General features: G+C 45.1%; 1 protein-coding gene across 1 annotated transcript in view; it reads left to right on the top strand.

The window, feature by feature from the left end:
• The window catches only part of CACNG4 (calcium voltage-gated channel auxiliary subunit gamma 4), a 43,399-nt gene extending 25,384 nt beyond the window's left edge, over window positions 1–18,015 (top strand). The window contains exons 2-4 of the mRNA XM_042025481.1: window positions 7,338–7,421; window positions 12,735–12,875; window positions 13,706–18,015. Of these exons, the coding sequence (XP_041881415.1) occupies window positions 7,338–7,421; window positions 12,735–12,875; window positions 13,706–14,244 (764 nt within the window). The 3' untranslated portion in view covers window positions 14,245–18,015. The remainder of the gene's footprint in view (window positions 1–7,337; window positions 7,422–12,734; window positions 12,876–13,705) is intronic.
• The last annotated feature ends 3,541 nt before the right edge of the window (window positions 18,016–21,556 follow it).

The following is a 21,556-nucleotide window of genomic DNA, read 5'->3' as shown; positions in this document are numbered from 1 at the left end:
GAAAACGTGCTTCTGCCAGGCTTGAGGGGAATGGGGAGCACTAAGAATAAAGACCAGGCAAGAGCTCCTTGCCAGCCCCAGTTCCTCTGCAGTGCATGGGCAGCAGCAGCAGCTGCTCTGGCGTCTCCTCCAGCTCCTCGGAGCCCTCCTGAGGTACTGAGCACACCGGGAAGGTGTTCTGCCTTTAAAAGCCTTAAAGAGGAGCAAAATGGGAGCAGGCATCAAATCCTGACTGGTTGTTCCTCACCTGACACCGAGGGGACTGCCAGGAAGCTCTGAGCAGTGGAAGGTCTGTAGGCAGCGGAGGGGGAGGACTGGAAAAAGGGGAAATTCATGTCACAGCAGAAGATAAGAAAATAAGAGACTTGAGGAGGAGTTTTGCTTTGCCCACCAGACAATTGAAAATAGATCAAAAGAAGAACCCAAAGGGTTTGTTTGAGACGACAGCTCCTAAGGAAGAAAGTGGGGCAAATTTCAGACATTTCAACATTTAAAAATAATTTTCTTTCTGCCCGGGAAGTAGATGGGAAGCAAACAAAAGGGAGTAGGCCAGATTCTGATATCACTGGGTGAGACAGATTTGAGTCTACTGCAGTGAAATCAGAATCTGGCCCATAAGTAGGCAGTTCCACTCCCTGCAATGACAAACAAGTGAGTTCTGAGTTAGGGAATGACAGACAGAGAAAGAAGGAAAGGACTTCTATAAGTGAAATACAAGATTCTTTTTTTCACAGTCTCAAGACCTGTAGAGAAACATGGTTAGGAGTAAGGATGAACTCCTTTTAAGGACTTAGCTGACCTGAATTTGCTTTGGCCTGACCACGACACACACGGGCAGCTTGTCCTGCCCAGCTGGTTTATGGTACATTGTAGCCCACAGTTACGGGAATAAACTCCTAATGTTTTTAGGTTCTGAGCATTTTCTGGAAACAGGACCTGCCCTGGCAAAAGTATGACAATAACCCCAGGTATGAGCAGTGATCTTCATCAAATTCATCAGGATGGAACAAAAATACAAACTGTCATGGGGACAAATTTCCAGGACTGGCAGGACCCCGGGGGTGTCAGACAGAATCTGTCTCAAAAACAGCCTATGCTTTGAAGTTCCCACCTCTCACAACAGCCAAACTTTTTCAAAGGCAGACACCCAATAAATGTGTATTTAACCTCCTGAGGCTTCTTCTTCTGCTGCTGGCTCCATCCTCCATGGTGATGAAGGCGGCTCACAGCAGCATTGTGGTGTAGCAAATTCACATGAGGTGTGTTTTGCACATGACCTGCATCAATAGTTCATGATTTCTTTTATAATGACAGCATTAAACATCTCCAGGCAGAGGCTCATGGGATCTGTGCTCATTCGAGTAACTTAAGGACAGGCTTGTGAAACTCTCAGCAACCAGCAGGAGACAAATAATCAAACTTGGGACAGTTTAACATAGACAGTTCCAAGCTACAGGAAAATCTAATGCTGTTCCTTGTGGTCTGAGGGGAGAGCTCAGGACAAGAATAGCCCATTTGACCACCAGCACCACAAAGCAGGTTTTGAAAGTAAAAGGAGGTGCACCCTCGATTCCTCTTCTTGAGGGTTATTTTACAAGAGGAATGAGAAGAAAGCAAATGCAGCAGCTGCGTGTACTGTGGTGTCAGTCCAGTGAGACAGGGGAGCTGTACTGGTGGAAAATCAAACAAATGAACACAGTGCACAGATAGATATTTGTGTAGAGATGAACATTTTTTGGCATGTCTGATCTCCTTTGCTCACTATTGCTCAAATCACTCAGCAAAAGGCTTCAGAACCTGTCAGCAGAGAAATCCTCCTAAGGAAAAAAATACACAACTGTTTCTCTTCTCCCCTGGCAGAGTCCAGCACTGAGACACTCTCACTCACTATAAATAGAGGTTCTGCACTGATGTCCAAGGGAAGTGTAAAGCCATGCCATTAAGGAAACCCAGTCCTGCATGACATGCTGGGATGGACACTGTGTTCAGGCAACTTCTGTTACAACAGCCCCACTCTGCATGTCACGCTTTTCTTGTGGTCTGTGATGCTATCTGTCAGTCAGCCTTCTCTGTGCTGATATATTCAGAAAACTTGTCATTTAAACATTCAGATATTCATGTGTTGCAGTAAATCAGGCTGACAGTCGGCTCTGGAACTGAGGCACAGTATTTAATCACAGAATAGATGCAACAAGCAGAACCATTGGTCCAAATTTCCCATGGTACCTTACTAACTGCCTTATTTTTAATATACAGTCAGCTCCTTTCAACTTGTATTCCCTGTTTCCGCAAGCACTTGCTGTCAAATGATCCTGAAAATAATTCTGCTCCATGTCTCCAAACCATCCCAGAAGTCCCACATTTGCCAGAAAGAAATTGGCTGGTTGGTGGGATTTTGGGGTGGATGACTGTGGGTGTATTTACCTGCCTGCAGGTGACTGCTGGAGCCAAGTGACCACTTCTGCAGCTGACATTCACAGCCCTCATCCCACTGGTGCAACTCCTTTGGGAGAATCCCCTGTTTCACACTATTAATAGTGTGCATGTGTGTGCTCCAAGTATCCACAGCTGCCCAAGAGCTGCAGGAATGTGGCATGTTGGCAGGAGAGAGCTTGATCCAGGACATTGCAAATGTCTGGTGTCCCATGAGAAAACAAGAAAGGCTTCTCTACCAGGTCCCACACCCAACGTTTTACTGCATAAAGAGGGCTGGCAGCTGAAACAGTTAATGGAGCAGTAGCTCTGCAGAAGATGATGGAGAAGGAGGGAGCAGCTCGGCCCCTCTCTCCTCGAGTGTCTCCCACAGCTATTGGATATCGCCTCCTGTAAGTGCCTGCTCAGCACAGGGAGACAAAAATTGCTATTGACAGAAGTCCCCCGCAGACAGGGCCCTCTGCTGCAGAGCTGCTCGAGTCTGGAGTGCTGGAAACCTATTTTAAATGACAACAGAGCAGCAATGCTATGGGAAGATCTTTTTGTGTAGAGTTTTCAGGATTAGGTCAGGGAGAAAACAAAAGTACAGCCTTGTGTTAACAAATATTGTCAGAACTTGAGGGTTCTGTTTTCCAGTGCTGATTTGTGCAAACACTTCCAGGGCATCAGGGAATGTTGTCATGTATGAACACTAATCACAGGAAATGGCTGTTCTCAAAGACATGGCTGATGTTATGGACAATAACGGGATCATGTAATGCATGGCCACCAAATTAATAAGCATTTGCACCCTAAGCATTAACTTTCACTCTCAGTCATGAAAAAATAAAAACCCAGTGAGCAATCTGCAGTGGCAGAGGCAGGATTATTAAAAGATTATTTGAGAAAGAGCAAGGAGAAGGCAGTATGTCATCAGAATTTGGGATCACTACTTTGATTTGCTGTTGAAACCTCTATGTATTTTAAGATCTCAAACCCCAAAACAAAGCTTAATCTTCACTTAGGCACTACAGTTCCCTCCCTTATCACATTATCCGAGTACATCACACTCTAATTATAGTTGTCTGAACAACATTTAGTGAGATTGGGAAGTACTAACCTTGCCAGAGAAGCCCTTGAACACAGAGTAGAACCAAGTAAGAAATGCTTTTTAGTTCTTAAATGCATACAGTTAAGTGTGCTGCAACCAGTGGAAAAAAGTTGTTCTTACACCATCAACAACACTTCAGAAAATTTACCTCTTCATTATAATTAACACAGATCCTGAAGTCCTGGCTCAAAATTGAGAACAAAGATGTTGTTATTGTGAAGGAAAAAAATACATTCTAATATTTGTATTTCTAAAAGCATCATTAAAAACATATCAGTAATCATTCAAAGAAAGGAGTAATACTTGCGGCATCTCAGTGGGATATTATATCTCGCTCTCAAGAGGTATTCAGAAGTGCTTCTCAATATTTTAGTATCTGTTAGGCAGTGATTCCAGTTTATTTACCTCTCTCTAGTGGGTACAGCAGTATGAGTTAAATATTCCATCTTCCTGTCCCAAGGATATAAGGGACTGTATCTCCAAACTCAAGCAAGGAAGAAAATCTCTCTCCCACATCACCTCCTGGGGTGGGAAATGGCTTCATGTGCCTCAGTGACTGTGGACCAGTGGCCTTGTTTGCCTACATATTTCTTCAAGGCAGCTGCTGAGAAGCCTTCGAGAAGAGCTTCAAGGAGCCCAGACCTTGTGCAGATGCTGCAGAATGGTTGTTACTGACTTTAACTGAGGCATTTCCTTTTCTGCCACCTCTGCCATTCCAGGGCTTTTATTCTTTTTGCATTGCTTTACATGCCAGGGCATGGAGATGGGTATTCCACCAAATCCCAGCTTTGCTTTGTTCTTACTTTTAATGTATAAATACAATTCAGACTCTGCTGTTGTGCTTTTAGAGCTGACCACTGCTTCAGTAGCTTCTCCAGCTAGTTTTAATTTTTGCCAAATCTGAGTTTCAAAGTCCATCATTATGACGAAAAGAGGAATTGTTACTTTTCCTAGCAAGCCTTTATTTATGCTACTTTGTGGATTGAAAGAGGCCTCAATACCCTGTAAATCACCAGGGTTCTTGATAGCAACTTCAAGCCTCACTGAGAGTTTAATAAGCTGCTGCTGAGTTACATTGCATTTGTTCAGTTGATAGAAAAAAGTTATCCAGTTGGCTGCTGTTACTAGTTATCAAATACCACAGATGTTAAAGAGGACCTTGAACCAGTATCTCTGGTCTGAACTACATCAAAATACTGAGGAGAACATTTTGGATTCCTAGGCATTGATACAAGTCCAAATTTCACAGTCATTTGCTATTTCTATATTTTAGCCAGATAAATAATGACCAATCAATAATGACCAATCCCAGAATTCCTAAAAACTGAAAATAAAAACAACTCTCAAATTCATCCAGATTTTGAATTTTTTTTTTTTTTTTTTTTTTTTAATGGGGGGAGGTGTGGTTATCCTGTTTTTTGCCTCTGCAAGTCTTGCTAATACTCTTTCATGTGAGAGGCTCTAAATATAAGAGCCAGGAAATGAAGATCTCATCACTGCTGTGCTGCTGGTGCATTCCTGCCCTGCGGTGGAAGGAATGGCTTCATGGCCTCTGTGAAAGTTCTGCTGAGGGGCCCGTTTCACTCAGCAGTTTAATTACGTTGGGCCATTTTACAGAGCCCAAACCCCTCCATCAGTCCATCAGTGCTGCAGCACAAGAGGCTTGGGGAACGTTTCAGTCTTGCAGACTTCTTGTCTGTTAAGTTCTGGAACTGCAGTGTTCTGAAACCGCAGTGTTTGTTTGGGCTGCTGCCATGTCCGCACTCTGTGAACGTGCAAAAGGAGCTTATGGTGGGTGCACAGAGCTCTCTCCTTCAGGCATCTCCCTTGTCTGCACTGGGAGCTTGGTGATCTGGGATACTTCTACTTTTTTATCAGCTCTGGATAAATTCAACCAATTACCTTAACTTTTATTGGAGAATCATAGAATCATGGAATGGTTTGGGTTGAAAGGGATCTTAAAGCCCATCTCATTCCACACCCTGCCATGAGCAGGGACACCTTCCACTATCCCAGGTTGCTCCAAGCCCCGTCCAACCTGGCCTTGGACACTTCCAGGGATGGGGCAGCCACAGCTTCTCTGGGCGAGCACCCTCACAGGGAGGAATTTCTTCCTAATATCCCATCTAACCCTGCCTTCTGTCAGTGTGAGAAGGACACAGAATACAATACCTACAGAGAGAGAAGTGTGTACAAACTGAGAGATGGCCCCACCCATACACACACAGGCACAGTCATTGGAAAGCCTATTTCCACAGGAAATTAGGATGGGAAGATTATTTAGATTTTTCCTTAATAAATAGAGAGGATAAAAATCACACTCTGAATGTATTTCCGGTAAATTGCACGCCTTAATGGAGAGACCCAATGAAATCACCATCCAGTCTCAGAGACTCTGTAATGCTGGGAATGATTCAGTTTCATTGCGTGAACTGCCATGAAAATAAGCACTGGGATCTTTAAAACTTGAGGTTTGGGTTGCCATGCCCAAGAGCCGTCAGGAGCAACAGACACAGTGATGGCCACCACGGGGATGCTCAGGCACACAGGCTCAGCAGGAGCAGTCCCAGCTGAAGTGCTCTCCCCACCTGGCAGCCAGGACAGGTGTGTCACTTCCAGATGTGACATGAGCCACTTACATGTTGTTCCCAGCCTTTGAAGTGCCGTGCAGAGAAAGCCTGAGCCGCTGCTGCAATTAGAGCCGATACATCATTTACTGGAAGAATTAAATGCGCTGTAGTAGCAAGCCTGCAGTTGACACTCACAGGGTGCAATTTAAATCCTCCGGATTAGTAATTCTTTTGAGATCTTCGTACTCATTGGTAATAGGTAGTGAAATAAATCCACATTTATATCCTACAGACTGCAGCTGTGCTTCTGTTAAAGTAGTATTAACTAATGGGTTTTAAATCCTTCTGCCAGCTCAAGCTGTAAGCACCAAGGCTCCTGTGCAGGGATAACTCAGCCTGGGTGATGTGTTCCTAAGCAGGAGAGCACTGGTTAATGAATAATGGAAGCACCACAGCACAGTCACAGCTCAGGGCTCACTCCTGCAGGAAGCTCTCTCGGGAGAGGTCCCCACGTAGCTCCTTGTGCCACAGCGACCCAACTCCAGCTCAGACTGTGGATAACTGTGATGGGAAAGAACACAAAATGCTCATGGAAAGCTTTACCTACGTGGACAAAGTGCTGAGGTGTCCAGTCGAGCGAGGGGTTTGTCCGGCCAGCTGCAGCTTTGTCCCTTCAGGTATCAGGAGTGCACACTGTGCCCTGATTTACTGCACAGGCTCCCAGTTAACTAAACAAATATGCTATTAAAAGCTGAGCCAACCTTGAGTGGGACATATGGGCTTAAACTTCAGGAGGAAGAGATTTATAGACTTGTTTTTGCAGCCTAGAGAGTAATTGAAGAGGCCTCAGACAATTCAGCATTTACCAGCTCTGATAAGGGAAGGCTGCACTTCACTGGCATGAGATGGGAAGGGTGATGGGAGCAAGATTGGCACTTAGAGCCCCAGCCATGGAGCAGGGACTCAGCATGACGGCCACTCTGGGAACAAAAAGAAGATTTGCAAACCCAGTATGCTTGTAAGATAAGCACGGCACTGATAAAGTGAAGCACTTAGAGATTAAAAAACTCAAGAGAATGATATAAGTGGCTGAAGGAAAAGAGCCCAGGAATCCTGGCTGTCCCTTCCTTCAGCCCAATCTGCTCAAAATTCACTACTTTAAAGATGGTTTCTTGACAGGTAAAAAAAAGCACATTTACCTGGTTCTGTTCTTTATGGGTTCTGTTTGCTTTGTTTTCATTTAGGCATCTACAAAGGACATTGTTTCCGAATCAACCACTTCCCTGAAGACAATGACTACGACCACGACAGCTCCGAATACCTTCTCCGTGAGTGACAGTGATACCTAACACACAGATATGGCCTGAGAGGCTTCCCTGGGTGTCTGTTCTGTAGAGTTTTACTCACTGCCAGACTGGCCCAAACTGGGTTGCACAGCTCAGTGGTGGCACATGTCCAGTTCATGCTGCAGCTGACACAACCATCACCCTTGGGGACCCCAATTTCATAGTCATTGAATCATGGAATGGGTTGCGTTGGAAGGGACCTTGAAGACCACCTAGTTTCAACCCTCTTGCCATGGGGTTTCAAGGATTTTTTCCAAGGGTTTGCTTCGGCCAGAGTAATGCTCATGATTTTGGTGTCCATTCTCTAAACATCATATGGCAAATTTTCAAATGAAAACTACAGCTATCATGCCCAGATTGGCGAGGATATTTTACAGAGGGAGTATTTATTGGGTTAGTGTAACAAAACAGATTTGAGAAGTGGGTTCCAGCCCATTAGGAAGATTTACCTAATGCTTAAACCCAACCCTTACTCAAGCCTCAGCCTGTAACAGCTGCTGAGCCACCTTCCCCTGCAGTGAAATTACTGAACTGTAGGAAGGAATCTGAAATTTCTGCAGCTAACAGCAAAATCCCGGCATGAACAGGGGCTGTGGCTTCCCTGCCTGGCCAGCCACCCACTGCTGCTCCATGCTGGCATGTGATTCCCTCCAGAAGGGGCTTCATCCACCAACCTGGTGCTTGAAACAAGGGCAATTGTTTCACCTCCTCCACGTGACCATTCTCTCAGCTGATGGGAAGTCTTGGAACCCAACCATGAAACCTGCAAAGCTGAAGTTGGGTTCCCCTTCCCCAGAGGACTCCTTGCGTTGTTGTTCCTTCTGAACGAAAGAGCTGAGCAGCCAAGCTGAAGGCAGTGCCCTTTACCAGGGAGAGGAACTGCAGCTCACAAGATGTTGGGAAATCAGGGAGCAGAGAACAATACTGCTGGCAAGGCAGAGAACTCCTCAATTACAATATTAATTACCTGAAACACCACTTCGAGAACCACTCTGCCCTTCTGCTCACTTCTGGGCAACAACTTCTAGTTGCTAAGACATGAAGAAGGAAAAAAATCTCCAAAAAGTTTGCCCAGATGTTTTTTTCCTCTTTGCTCTTGTCAATTTAGATCAGTCATAGCACCCGGGTGACATAATTTCAGAGCTCAGGCGGAGTGTGAGCACAGCTGCATTTATCTTTCATACAAAGCCTTGGAACTAATGTTAAATTGATGCCAAGTCAGCTTTAGGAAACAAACATTATTAGTAAAATGGAAGAGGAATTAAGTAGCATCTTGATAAAAGTACATTTTGCCTTCTTTATATGGAGAAAAGTGAGAACTGGGGAAAACGGTCTCCAGCTCCACATTAAGACATGAGACTGGTAAATTGTTTGTAAGTGTGCTTGTGACGAGTGTTCCTAAAAGCTGTTTGCAAAAGTGACTAAGTACAGACCTTAAAAACAAGTTGGTCCAACCCTTTATGTCTTCTGCAGAATCAGTCTCCAGTGTCTCCCCCACAGAGCAGAGCTCATCTCACAGAGTCTGCACGGAGACAAGGCTCCTTGGCTTTAACTTTCATAAGAAGAACTGCAGTTTCCCATGCATACAGTTGATTTAGAGATTACTGAAAGGTTACATGTCTAAATTCAAAGGAGATGAGCTCATACCTATATGTAATAGGGACCAAATCATTGTCTAAGACAGGAGGATATTTGCATCCTGTTTCAAAGGGACGTGAGAGCTTCCGTCCCATTTTTGCCCGCTGCAACGCCTTTGCAGTCTATTGGCTCCATATCATTCTCCACTGTTTCTGGCCATTTCTTGGCACAGTTTCTCAGAGGGACATTGTAGGGACTAATCCTTATTTTTCCTGCCTGGCTTAGACAAAGGCACCAACACTCATGTATTTCGTGCTCCTGAAAGAGCAGCGTGAGGGGTCTCAGCCTCTACCACTGTCCCCAATTTAATTTGGGCTTCAGAGAAATGCAAACATTGTAGTGCTAGCAGGATCGAGCCCTGGTCCAAAACCCCATGGAAATCAGTGACAAAACCGACTAATTTTAGGAGACTTTGGCCCAGGGTGTGGGTAGAGGCAGGAGTTTGGATTTTGCCCTTTGGTGTTCAAGCTGCTCCCTGCAAAACCAAGCGAATGACAGCACGGTGACAACTGACACGTGCAGAGGAGCTCAAACAAGACCCTTTCTATTGAACCTTCCCCGTGGCAACACGCGCCAATCTGCATGTCTAAAAAAATCCCCCTCACATGCCTGTGCAGGGCCCCAGCGAGCAGCAGATGTCCCACTGCCAGCACGGAGAGCCCGCGCGGTCCCCGGGCTGCTACCGCATCCCCAGCGGCAAACGTGCCCCGACTTCCCTCCTCTCCCGCTTCCCTCCTCTCCGGCATTCCTTTGGGCACACAAAACCCGAGCTGCTCCCATCCAGCATCACAGGAAACACAAGCACCTCTCCCTTTGCAGAAGGGGGATCTCATCCTCACTGTGCGCTGGGGATGTCGGCGCTCTGTTGCTCTGAGCAAGGGCACCCCGTTTCAGGGACATCTCTACAATTTTATCCCTCCTTCCCTGCATGCTAGAGCATCCTGTTTTCAAAGCCATTCCCTCGGCTCTTGCCTTTCTGGAGATTAAAAGCCCGAGCCGAGCAGGGTTTGCAGCCCCATGGGGAGGAGCAGCGCCGCGGCTCCACCGAAGGAGGTGTCACCACACATAGCGGAGCACAGCAGGCGATGCAAACCGACAGGACGGTAAACAAGGGGGGAGAAAAAGCCAGGCAGAAAGCAAAAACCAGATTGCCGTAATGCTTTTTGATGTGCTGTCATTTTATTACCAGTATCAGGAGACATATGTAAATTCTACGTGGTACCTTATGAGCTTCCTTTGAAATTTCGGAGCTAAAAGTACATATTGTGAGAAAAAATACACTGTGGAGTTTTTCAGGAAGAGAACACTGTGTGTTTTGTTTCTCTTCGCAATAATTCCCTACTACCGAAAAATCATCTCTGGAGTTTATTAGTACAAATGGAACAACCCACCCCCTACAATTGGCATGTCTGACAAGCTCCTTCCAATGATATCACTGAAGCATTTTGGGAAAGCTCTTTGACTTAACTGGAATCATTATAAACAGCATGACCATAAAGTACAGGAAACAACATCCATAAAGGGTGGGCCACAGGAGATTTTAAGCCTTTAGCCAGGGCACAAACAGACAGACAGCGATTTGGGGTGCCTTAATGTCCAGCAGCAGAGACTGACTTTGAATCTTTTTCTAATAATTGACTGTAAAAACTGACCCAAAAGCCAAAGTGCTGTTAATTCATACCACACACATGAGGGTACACCCAGGACAAGGGAACAGGCTCTCACCTCTCAACAGGCTTTGACCAGAGACCTTACACCCACCCGCATCACTTGGATTTGGCAGTTCCTGCAAGACGCTGTCTGAATAGCAATGCACCCGCCTGGACTGGGCTCAGATCCGGCTGGAAAATGCCCCATCTGTGAAGGACACGTGCAGCGACGCTGCTAGTTTGGGAATGGATGGGCTTTTCTCGCTGTTGCAGATCGATAAAGGCAGAAGCTTCCCAGGCAGGGACTGTCTTTTTGGGTTTGTGTCTGCACCCTCCCTCCAAGGCCCGGGCCGAGCGGGGGCTCCGGGGTCGTGCAGGGCACACAGAGCGATGCTGGTGCAGCCCCCCAGCCCTGTCCCTCCCGCAGCCACTGGGAGCTCTGCCACCAGTTACCAGGGGAATCGTTAGGAAGCGATTCACTGAGTCGGGAACGCCACGGCCATCGACAGCAAAATGAGAAAGCAGCAGCTGTAACATCTGCCCGTTTCTCCCGGGGAAACGGGCGCCGCTCGCTGTGCGTGTCAGCCAGGAGGATGGACCCGGAGAGACCGCGGCGGTCACGGCACCGCAGCGGCCCAGATGGCGTTTTCTCCTCTCCATTCATTCAGCCCTGGGGTGCCCGTGGCCTCCAAGTCTGCTGTGGGATTTCCATGCCACTGTGACAGCAGCCCCGACTCTCACTCGCCTTGGGATCCCCCCAGCCTGGCACCCCTCGCACTGCCAGGGCTCCCCTCTGTGCTCTCGCCTTTCCCCGGCTTCAGAGTGATCCTGTTTTCCGCAGCAGTATTCAGCACCTTATCTCCCCGACTTTAAAAAAAAAAAAAAAAAAAAAAAATCCTCTCTCTAGAGCAATAAAACTCGGTTCCTCACTCTGCCTTTCAGGAACCCCTGCCAGCTTTTAAACCTGAATGGTTTTTACAATACAGACATCTCTCTTCTCATGCTTGTTTATTTTTTCTCAGCCCTTTTGTTCCTTCCCTGCCATTTCCCTGTCGATTGCTACTCTTTGTTGTGACCCGACTTTGAAAGCTGGCTTGAAGTAGTGTTTTAATATTTTTGTGGGGGATTTTATAGCCCACGCTGGTGAATGGACTGAAGCATACAGAATTTTAAATGACTATTTTGCTGTCAGGAAACTAAACACATACATCTAAGATACACTTGTTAAAATTCCTTCCTTAGAAATCTGAAAGGTTTTGATGTCCTTAATATCTAGCAAAAGAAAAAGGGGTTATTAGCCGTGCTTGCTGGCAACATGGGTGCTGCTGACTTCAAGAGCTGTAATTTGCTCACCTTGGGTGTGCACCACGGAACAGATCCGTCTGCTCCAGCTGTCCCAAACGTTGTAGGGTTCACAGCCAGCTCATGAATTTTTCACTGCTGCTCCCTGCATGATGCTGGGTCTTACTGTCACTTACCTCATGCTTTGCCAGAAATATTCTGCACACGGTGGCATCAGAAAATGCCAGTAACACTGGACTTCCTGGGAGAAAGCTCAAAAGATTGAAGCCACTCAGTTGAGAGTCTGTCACACTGACCACCTCATGGCCTCATCATCCCAAAAACATGCCCAGAAATGCAGAATCGGTGATAATTCTAGCAAAAAGGAATAAAAAAAAATAGTAAGTTAGATTAGGGAAAATTTCTTCACTGAAAGGGTTATAAAGCACTGGAATAGGCACCCCTGAGTATGTTCAAAAACATGTGGATGTGGCACTCAAGGATATGGTTTAGTGCTAAGCATGGTGGAGGTGCTGGTTTCACAGTTGGATTTGATGATCTTAAAGGTCTTTTTCAACCTTAACAATTCTCTGGTTCTATTAAATCATTCTTCTCAAAGATTTTAGGAAAAAGCAAGGGTTTTGCGACTCTAATCTCCATGCTTCCACCCAAGGAGGCATTGGAAATGATTACTGTCTCTCTTCCTTTCCTACCTGTCTCCCTCCAGGCATTGTCCGTGCCTCCAGCGTGTTCCCCATCCTAAGCACAATTTTGCTGTTGCTGGGAGGACTCTGTGTCGGAGCAGGAAGGATTTACAACAGCAAAAACAACATTATTCTCAGCGCTGGGATTCTCTTTGTTGCAGCAGGTATGTTTAAATTGAGTTCTTAAGAAGTCCTGCCTTTTTCAACTGGAAAAGACTGTGGAAAAGCTCCTTGGCAGTGCTTTCTCTGCATCCCTTTCCTGAACGGAGGGCATTAACAAAACCACACCAGGCAAATTTCTCAAGACAAAATTTTGCTCTTGAAGCCCTACAACAAGTATGTTCTAGAAAAGCTTTTGGTTTTCCTGCAGAAGGAAGTGAAATTCGGTAACAAGCATGTTTTACACTATTTAAAATGTATTAAACATTAGATGAATCAGGCATCTCTTATACCTAGGGCCTTTTTTTTTAATATGAAGGCAGAAAACATTCACCTCTGATAGGTGAACCTGTTTTTCACACTAGAGACATCTGAGAGAGTCAGCCCCATTGTTAATACCTCTCCCTGAAGCCTGGATTAAGCATGCTGCATTTAGATGAAAATTCAGCAAGATGGAAGAGAACTTATCTTGATCAAGGTGAACAGCCATAGCCCTGAGCTCCAAATGTATTTTTATCATTCTTCTGGATGTTAGAATCCCACTAACAATACTAGCAAGCTCCCATACGCTTCTTCTTTCCCACTGTGGCAGTGAAGAGATGGGAAAAAGTCCTGCTGAGTATTTTGGGATTCATGTGAGCACGCGTGACCCATATGTTGATCTATTGGTTGTTTTTCAGGAATATTTTGAAACCTTGAGATAAATGTAAGAGTAAATAAATATAATAAAATTTCCTTGTCCCAGTCTTAGAGCCATTCAGGTCCAGAAAGTAACGTGGCTTGAATTTTATCTCCCCAGGCACATAACCACTGATTTATGTTTTTCTTCCTCCAGGTCTAAGTAATATCATAGGGATCATTGTCTACATATCGAGCAATGCAGGTGACCCAAGTGACAAGCGAGATGAGGACAAAAAGAACCATTACAACTATGGTTGGTCTTTTTATTTTGGAGCCTTGTCTTTTATTGTGGCTGAAACCATAGGTGTTCTGGCTGTGAACATTTATATTGAGAAGAACAAAGAGTTGAGGTTTAAGACCAAGAGGGAATTCCTTAAGACTTCTTCCAGTTCTCCTTATGCCAGGATGCCAAGCTATAGGTACAGGAGGCGGAGGTCCAGATCCAGCTCCCGATCCACGGAGCCTTCTCCATCCAGGGACATTTCTCCGGTTGGCATGAAGATAGCAGGCACCATCCCCATGAACGAAATTTCCATGTACACCCTTTCCAGGGAGCCTTTGAAGGTTACCACGGCTGCCAGCTACAACGCAGACCAAGAAGCCAGTTTCCTGCAGGTCCACAACTTCCTCCAGAAGGAATTTAAGGAAGGACTCCATGTGAATATGGTCAACAGGAGAACAACACCTGTTTGAAGCATCTTCCTTCCTCGTGCTTTTTGAAGAGATGTCCAAACAGGATGGATCTGTCAGGAGCGATGTTAAAATACCCTCTCACCTCTTTAATTGTGGCATGTGTTGAGGTAGCAAGTGGAGATCCTCTGGACCAACATAAAGATATTTACATGCTCATAGCTTTTTTTGAAGCTAATTGGAGTTTGTTGATTTCCGTTCTTGGTGTCACAAGATGAAGGCAGTTCATGTTCCTGCACTTTTGTAGTGTGTACACAGTCTTGGAGAAACTGCAAAGGACTGGCCATCAGTGTGTTTTAAAGGATTACTGAAAAATTGTTGTACAACTTTTTTTTTCTAATATTGAGATCCCTTAATACAAACTTGCAAATATAATTTTTAACCAAGCCCAAGGATGAATATGAACTACTCATCAAGTGAGCCACTTTCCTTTGACATGGCGTAAGCTTTGCCTCTTTCAAAAAAAAAAGAAAAAAAAGAAAAAAAAGAAAATATTTTTGAAGGCAACACTTTCTAAAACTGACCTGTGCCACTGAAACCGTAGAGCACCCATGTACTGAGCATTACAGACTCCCCAATGGGGTGGGAAGGGTGTCTCCCATTCCTGGGGTAAGGCATCCTTTGGGGCAATGCAGGCCGAGGAGCAGAGGGTGGGTGCGTCTTGAAACACCTAGAAAGGGAAAAGATTAAAGTAGGTGGGACTCGAGCATAGTTGCAAATATCATTTCTTGCCTAACGTTTAGAAAACTTGAATTCTCATTTCGACGAGCCCTAGTGCCTGATCTGGCAAGGTGCTGAGTGCTGGCTGTCAGGAGCCCCTAGAGACTTCCTAGAGTGAGGCGAGGAGCAGGGCTGAGCCGGGGCAGCCGCGGAGCCGCCACTCCCCTGAGACCGCATTCCTATTTCCTTACTGCTTCACAAGTGCAACACTAACGCTACTGGAAACGAAGATCTCTGAGCAACGTGCGTCAGCAAATGAGAAGCTCATGCGCCTGGACTGGCGAAATTCCCACAGCAATGGGAGCCAAGCGTTAACAGAGCAGATGACAACTTTGTATTTTTTAAAACAGAACAAAACAAAACAAAAAAAATAATCACAGTTTATGAGATATTTATTAAACTCTTTTTATTATTAATTAAGTGCCGCATGGTGCAAGGTATAGTTGCTTTTAGATGGAAATGGTGGTTCGACCTAATTTAATTTATTTTGTAATGATGCCTCTACTTATGTGCAGAGAGCTCACAGCAAACTCTATGCATCACGTAAGGAGGGAACTAATTTGTACCCTTTGCTTCTGTATGTTTTTGAAAGAGTCTGAAATATTTTTTTTTTTCTTATAAATTCCTGCTTTCAGTTTTTACACTTAGGCTTGGATCTCAAAGTTCAAGGTCCTGACTCAAAGGTAATTTAATTTAATAGTACTCATGCTGATTTTAGTGACCACTCAACCAAGCCATATGAGAATGAGGTGCCCGATTCCCCTCAGATGAATTAGATGCAGTGAGAGAGGAGCATCTAATTCCTGTAAATTCCTTTGAATATCCCCATCATCTTTGCCCAGAAAATCTTTGCTAGCAGAAGACTAGACAAGTGGTGACAAGAAAAATTCCATAATTTGGAAAGTCTGAGTCACTGGTAGTGGGAGATCTCAGCCAAACTGTTAAAACCTCTTTAGTCTTCATTTATCCTATGATGGCCCCAGGGCCAGAGACTCAGTGGTGGTTTGGATACAAGGCTTTCAGCTAGTGGAACCAAGTCCTCCAGGGAAATCCCGGAGAAACTGCCTTAACATCCCAAAAAGCAAGTTGAATCCCCTCTCGCCCCAGATAAACCCTGCTCAAGCCTCTCTCCTTGCAAGAACCAAGACACAATTCTCAATTTTAAGCGAGAGTCTTCCCCTAGTCACTGTTAATCTCTGCCTGGCCCTCAGCCTGGCAGAGCCACATCGTTATTTTGACAGAGGTGGGTTGGAGCCTTCATCCCTGCTCATTAAGAGTTTCCATTCAGGTTAAAACTCTGCTGGGATCCTTTTTTCAAACCTCTGAATTCTGAGAGCTAAAGCGAATGGAGCAATGGGAACGACTTAAAAGTAGAAAATGTTGTGCTACTTTCTGTATCAACACACTATGGAGAAAGATGTTACACAAGCTTTTTAAAAAACATTCAAACAGAGGCAGAAAAGAAAACTTTTTTACCTACTTTTCGGCTAGGACAACATAAAAGGGTTCTAAAATTATTAAAGTTCTTGATGAAAGGTTTTTTTACAAGAATCTTTATGCTTTCAAACAATAAATTATTTCCTACTTTTTGAGACTTCGTAATATTAAAATACTTTGATTAGCTATGATAGAAGTAGAAGTTTGCAATGAAAAAAACCAACCTTCTGTCTCATTAGTGTGTCATACTAAGTGCTAATTAATTTACATCTAATTATAGTCAATGTATTTTTCAAGTGCAATTTCCCAGAAATATTTGTTTCCCACTGTGTTAATAAACTAATAGTTAGAACTAAGTCCTCATCCGTGTTTACTGTAATTAAGAATAAAACCATTCCCTTTAAAACCAGGAGTTAGGTATAGGCTGTTTCTCTAAACTCATGTACCTTGAACTGGAAGTGGACAGTGTGAGGTTTGCTCCACGCGCGGGTTTTGTTCTTTTAGTCATCGTTCTCCAGTGAATGTGCTTCAAACCACCCATCTGATTCCAGCCAAAGTCCAAGGTTTTTCTTCAGCCCAACTCAGACCTGCAGAGGCACGTGCAGTATTTTTGGCAAAGAAAAGTCTTGCTGGGCTTTCTGGGATGTTGCTCTTTGCCGGAGCTTCCTCCCCCAGGGCAGGGCTGGGTCCAGCAGCTCTCCAAGAGGGATGCCCTGTTTCAGTCCAAGCTGGAACATCTGCTCCTTCTCCAGCAGGCACCTTCAAGAAATGGAGCTGGAGTGGGGATCATGGGCTGCTCATGGGGTCTGGACAGGGAACAAAGGCATGGGGAGATAACACGGACCAGAGCTTTTGTCCTGTGGGACAACAAGGGCTGCAACTGAAAATGCAGCAGCTAAGTTTCAGTGCAGTAAATTGTTCAACCAAAGCCAAACCCAAAAAAATTCATTTGACAATTCCAGTAAAAAAAAAAAAAAAATCTTCAAAAACCCAGTCCTTTTCCATGGAAAACTTTGATTCTGACAAAACTAAAAAATTTGCAGCACTCCTGCCCATGAACAGTCTTGCTCCATGGTTGATCTATCTGAACAGAGTCAGATTGTGCTCAGACTTTGAAACCACTCAGTGATAGTTTAAAAAAAAATCATCTGTTCTTCCACATCTCTCTGGTTTCCGTGGACAGCATCGAACAAATGAGCCGCATTTCCCAGCAAGGCCTGCAGATAAAACCATAAAACCATATCATTAACAATAATCGGCTACTGTAGCAGCAGAACTAAAAAAATAATAAATGCTATTGGATCAGATATGATTTTCCAAGAAACAAAGTTTCAGGTATACCATGAGCTCTCTCTTCCTCATTTCTCATACACAATAGGAGTAAAAGGAGAAATCACTTCAGCTGTCCAGACATCTAACAAGAAACTCTTTTCTATTTCCTTTTCTCTCTGTATGGATCACGTATCCACAAGGGCTAATATATCACGTCCCTTGAGGCTACATTTCTGTCTGCAGTTCTAAAGTGTTATTTCCACTGTGCTTCAGTTCTACTGGTATAATCACAACCATGTATAATGTACTCAATCCTTACTTTTTAAATAAACCATTTTAAATGTATTTGGTTTTGTGTGGAGAAAGGTATATAGGTTTTTAATTTCCAAATTCTCTGAGCTGAGATTTCTGTTAATTTTTTCATGTTTTTCACTGTTTGATTGCAGCTGGCCATGTTACTGGCAGCCAATATTTCAGAGGAGATAAAATTATCCTTGTGGTTCCACAGACCACAAAATCTCCAAGATATCTTCACAATATTTCCAGTTATTTGGTTGGAAAGTAAGAAAAACCTTCTCATTTCCAGCTTAAACTTGTCCCATATGACACACACTGTGGTTTCAGTGCCCAGTTTGAGCCTGGTGTTGTGGCCAGAGGCCACTGCAAACCACCCTTGAGGAAAACAATCCAGAGTGTTCTGAAGTGCCCTCCCCAAGCCTGAGCTTTCCTCCAGCTTTTAAGGCTTCTTATGATCTCACCTCGAGCATCCTCCTCTCCCTGATCTCGCCCATTTTGCCTGAAGGAAGCCTAACCCCACGTGCTGAGGCTCCACACAGCCTTGCTGTGATCACCACACAAAATCCCAGCAGGACGAGCAGTGCTGAACATGGGCCAGCAGCTGAGCAGCCTCTCCCTACTCCCAGACATCCCCAACCATCCCTGAATCAGAGACAATATTTCTTCTTCAAATGCTTCTTTTAACTTCACCTCCCAGTTCCTCAGCCTCCAGACTGTCTACAAAGATGAGGACTGGCTGCCTGTCTCTACCCACCTCTCCCAGGCTCATGATGAATTGGCACATCTGGAGGGAGGTAGAGGATTCATCTTTTCAAATGCCTCTGACATGTGGTAGTGAAGCCATTTAAAGCTCAGGCCCAAAGCTGATTCCCTTGGACTGAAATAAATAAGGGTTTTTCCCACATTTACATCCCAAGTCTGTGGGTAAATGGTGACTCCAGGAGGTGTGGCCACCCCACTGTGAGCAGGGGTGTTGGGAAACGTGGTGGTGTTATAGGAAGGGGGAAGCAGAGACAGGCTTCGGAAAGTGGGAAAAAGAGGATGTGGCATTTCCTTGGAATGAGCAAACAAACAGACATGGGCAGTGCTGAAACTAAAAGGGAAAGGAGAAGCTCTGCACCTGTCTGCAATCCAGCGCGACCTTCAGCTGGCGGTCCGTGCTCCCAGAGCCAGGGGATCACTTTCCCCAGCGACACAGCCGGCATGGCCAGCGGTATTTTGGGAGCACGGAGCTGTGGATCAGTCACAGGGGCAGCAGGGATGGCCAGCTATATACAGCGGGGTGGGAGTCTACTGAAAAATAAAATTGCCAGCCAAAGCACACACACACGTTCCACTCTTGCCTTCCATGATCCCAACCCCAGAATCGGGGAGCTTTCAGAGGGTGCCATTGGTGGCATTCCCAGATATTGGCTGTGCAGAGCCCACCCTGATCCCAGTGGTGTCACCACACTGGGGCAATGCAGGCTGGGGAGCCCAAATATTACTGAGGAGCCCCTGTTTGAAGAAAGCTCTTTGCTGAACTCACATTTGAGCTGAGAGCAGAGCAGGTGCCATCTCCCCCTCTCTGGGTTATTCTCACCTGGGGAGGGTCTTCTGCAGAGCATTGTTCTGCAAGCAGGGAACCACAGAGTGAGGTTAATCTGGTTGTGGTAGATACTGAGGCTGGTCTGGGAGAAATACAGAAGAGTTAAGTGCTGGGGAGCAGAGCCAAGTCACCACCTCTGCCAGGGGAAAAAAACAACACAATAGTTCGGCTTCAGACGCCTCCTTTGCCGTATTCTCCAGAAGAGAAACAGAATTGTGTCCCTCACTCACTGCTGCTAAAGTGCAACTAATTGCAGCCCTCCCTGATTTCCAACAGGTCCTCATTAATAGTCTGTTTTTATTTCACATGATATCAATTTTTAAATGTGAGTGTTTACCAGCTGACACAGGGAGACTGCTGGAACCATTCCCAGAGGATTAGGTATCGTGATCTTCTGGATGTGCAGAAAACTTCCAGGATTTGCTTTAGTCCTGTGCTCCTCCAGAAATCTGGTTTGCTTCTGCATTTTTCAGGTGCCCAAAAATAACCCACAAAACCCTTTTCTTCCCATGGGCTGGCAGCACTAGGTCATTTTTGGGGGCTGGGGACAGTGTTTCACCTCAACTGCAGCAATGTGAGCTTGGAGAGCCACTGCTGCCCATGCTGGGGCTCTTGGAAGCCTGTTCACACTCCCAGCTCCACTCAGCAGTAGGGAAGGATCAATTACTCCCTTCTGATTTCACTTCATTTGTTTCCTGGAAATTAAGAAACTCAAAGCCAAACCAAACCCATAGAACTTCTCCAGAATGAAGGAGCTAAATGAGAACAAGAAGTGTGATTCTTACCAACACCGGAAGAGGCACAAAGACCAACACCAGTGAAAAAGTTAATGAGTTCCCACCCCTGCAGTCCTTGTAGGTTGTAATTAGTCTAAAGCAGGATCATTAGCACTTGATGCCTCAGCAACCAGAGCCTCGCTTTGTGCCCACATTTGCAAACACACATTCACTTCCCTCTGCTCCACCTGTGGAGTTCGTAGCATCAAGGAATTGAAGTCGGGATGCAGCTCCTGAGATCGACTGATGTCTAGTGAAATTTAACAAGCGTCTACTTCAAAGGAAAAGGCATTACATCTTTAATGCATTTCTTTTCTGGCTTAATGCTTTAGGCCTTTCTGCTTTCATGAGAACTCTTGGTTCTGGTTTAAATGGAAGCCTCTCATATCTCTGTCAGCCCCAGCACAGATGTGCCTGTCGTCCCTGGTCACTGCCTTGCTCCATGTCCCCACTTCCCTCTCTGGTCCCCTTCCCCTCCAATTTTGCACCTTCACTCCTGCCCACAGTTCCCACATCCCAGCAAGAATGGGGCACCAGATGCCACTCTGGGTGCCCACACATCCCTGTGTTCCACAGGGGTGTCTAACCCATCCCTGTCACATGCGGAGCAGAGTAATGTTAACCCCTCTAATATTTCATATTTCAATTACAGTTATTTTAGACCAACATTTTTTAATTTACACTTTTTTTCTCTCCCTTTCCCATGCTCTTCCTACACTTTAATTCCTTGCTCCACATTGTCCTCATCAGCTTGAGCTGACACCTCTGCACCTTTATTTTGACATCAAACTGGGGTGTTAATAAAACAGGGCTGGAGAAGCTCTGACATTATCTTGACACAATGATATTTGCAGCTTTTCACTGGCATTTTTTTAACCATTCTTTTAACATTAAGGTACTGTCACCCTCCTCAGTTTGACATCACAATTGTAATGTCACCTCCACAGTGGCCTCTGCATTGACATTACCATCAAATTGGCTTTACAATCAGCTGAAATATCAAAGGGAAGGAGAGAGACTGGCCCAGCCCCAGCAATCTGGGCTCAAGGCAAGAGAAGTCACTTCTGGAAGAAGGAATGGATGTGCCGAGTGGCTGCTGGAGTTACTGTAGGCATTGCAGGGAACCTGGTTGATAGGAAAGGAAACAAGCATTTGAGAGATTTTGCATTAGGAAAAAAAAAAAAAAGACACAAAAAAAAGCTAACCAAAAGAAAAGCAAAACAAA

The sequence above is a fragment of the Corvus kubaryi genome, unplaced genomic scaffold, assembly GCF_017639235.1.
Source record: "Corvus kubaryi isolate FWS band 111438036 unplaced genomic scaffold, C.kubaryi_AGA036_p1.0 37272, whole genome shotgun sequence".
Lineage (NCBI taxonomy): Eukaryota > Metazoa > Chordata > Aves > Passeriformes > Corvidae > Corvus > Corvus kubaryi.
This window is presented reverse-complemented; position numbering and strand designations above follow the sequence as displayed.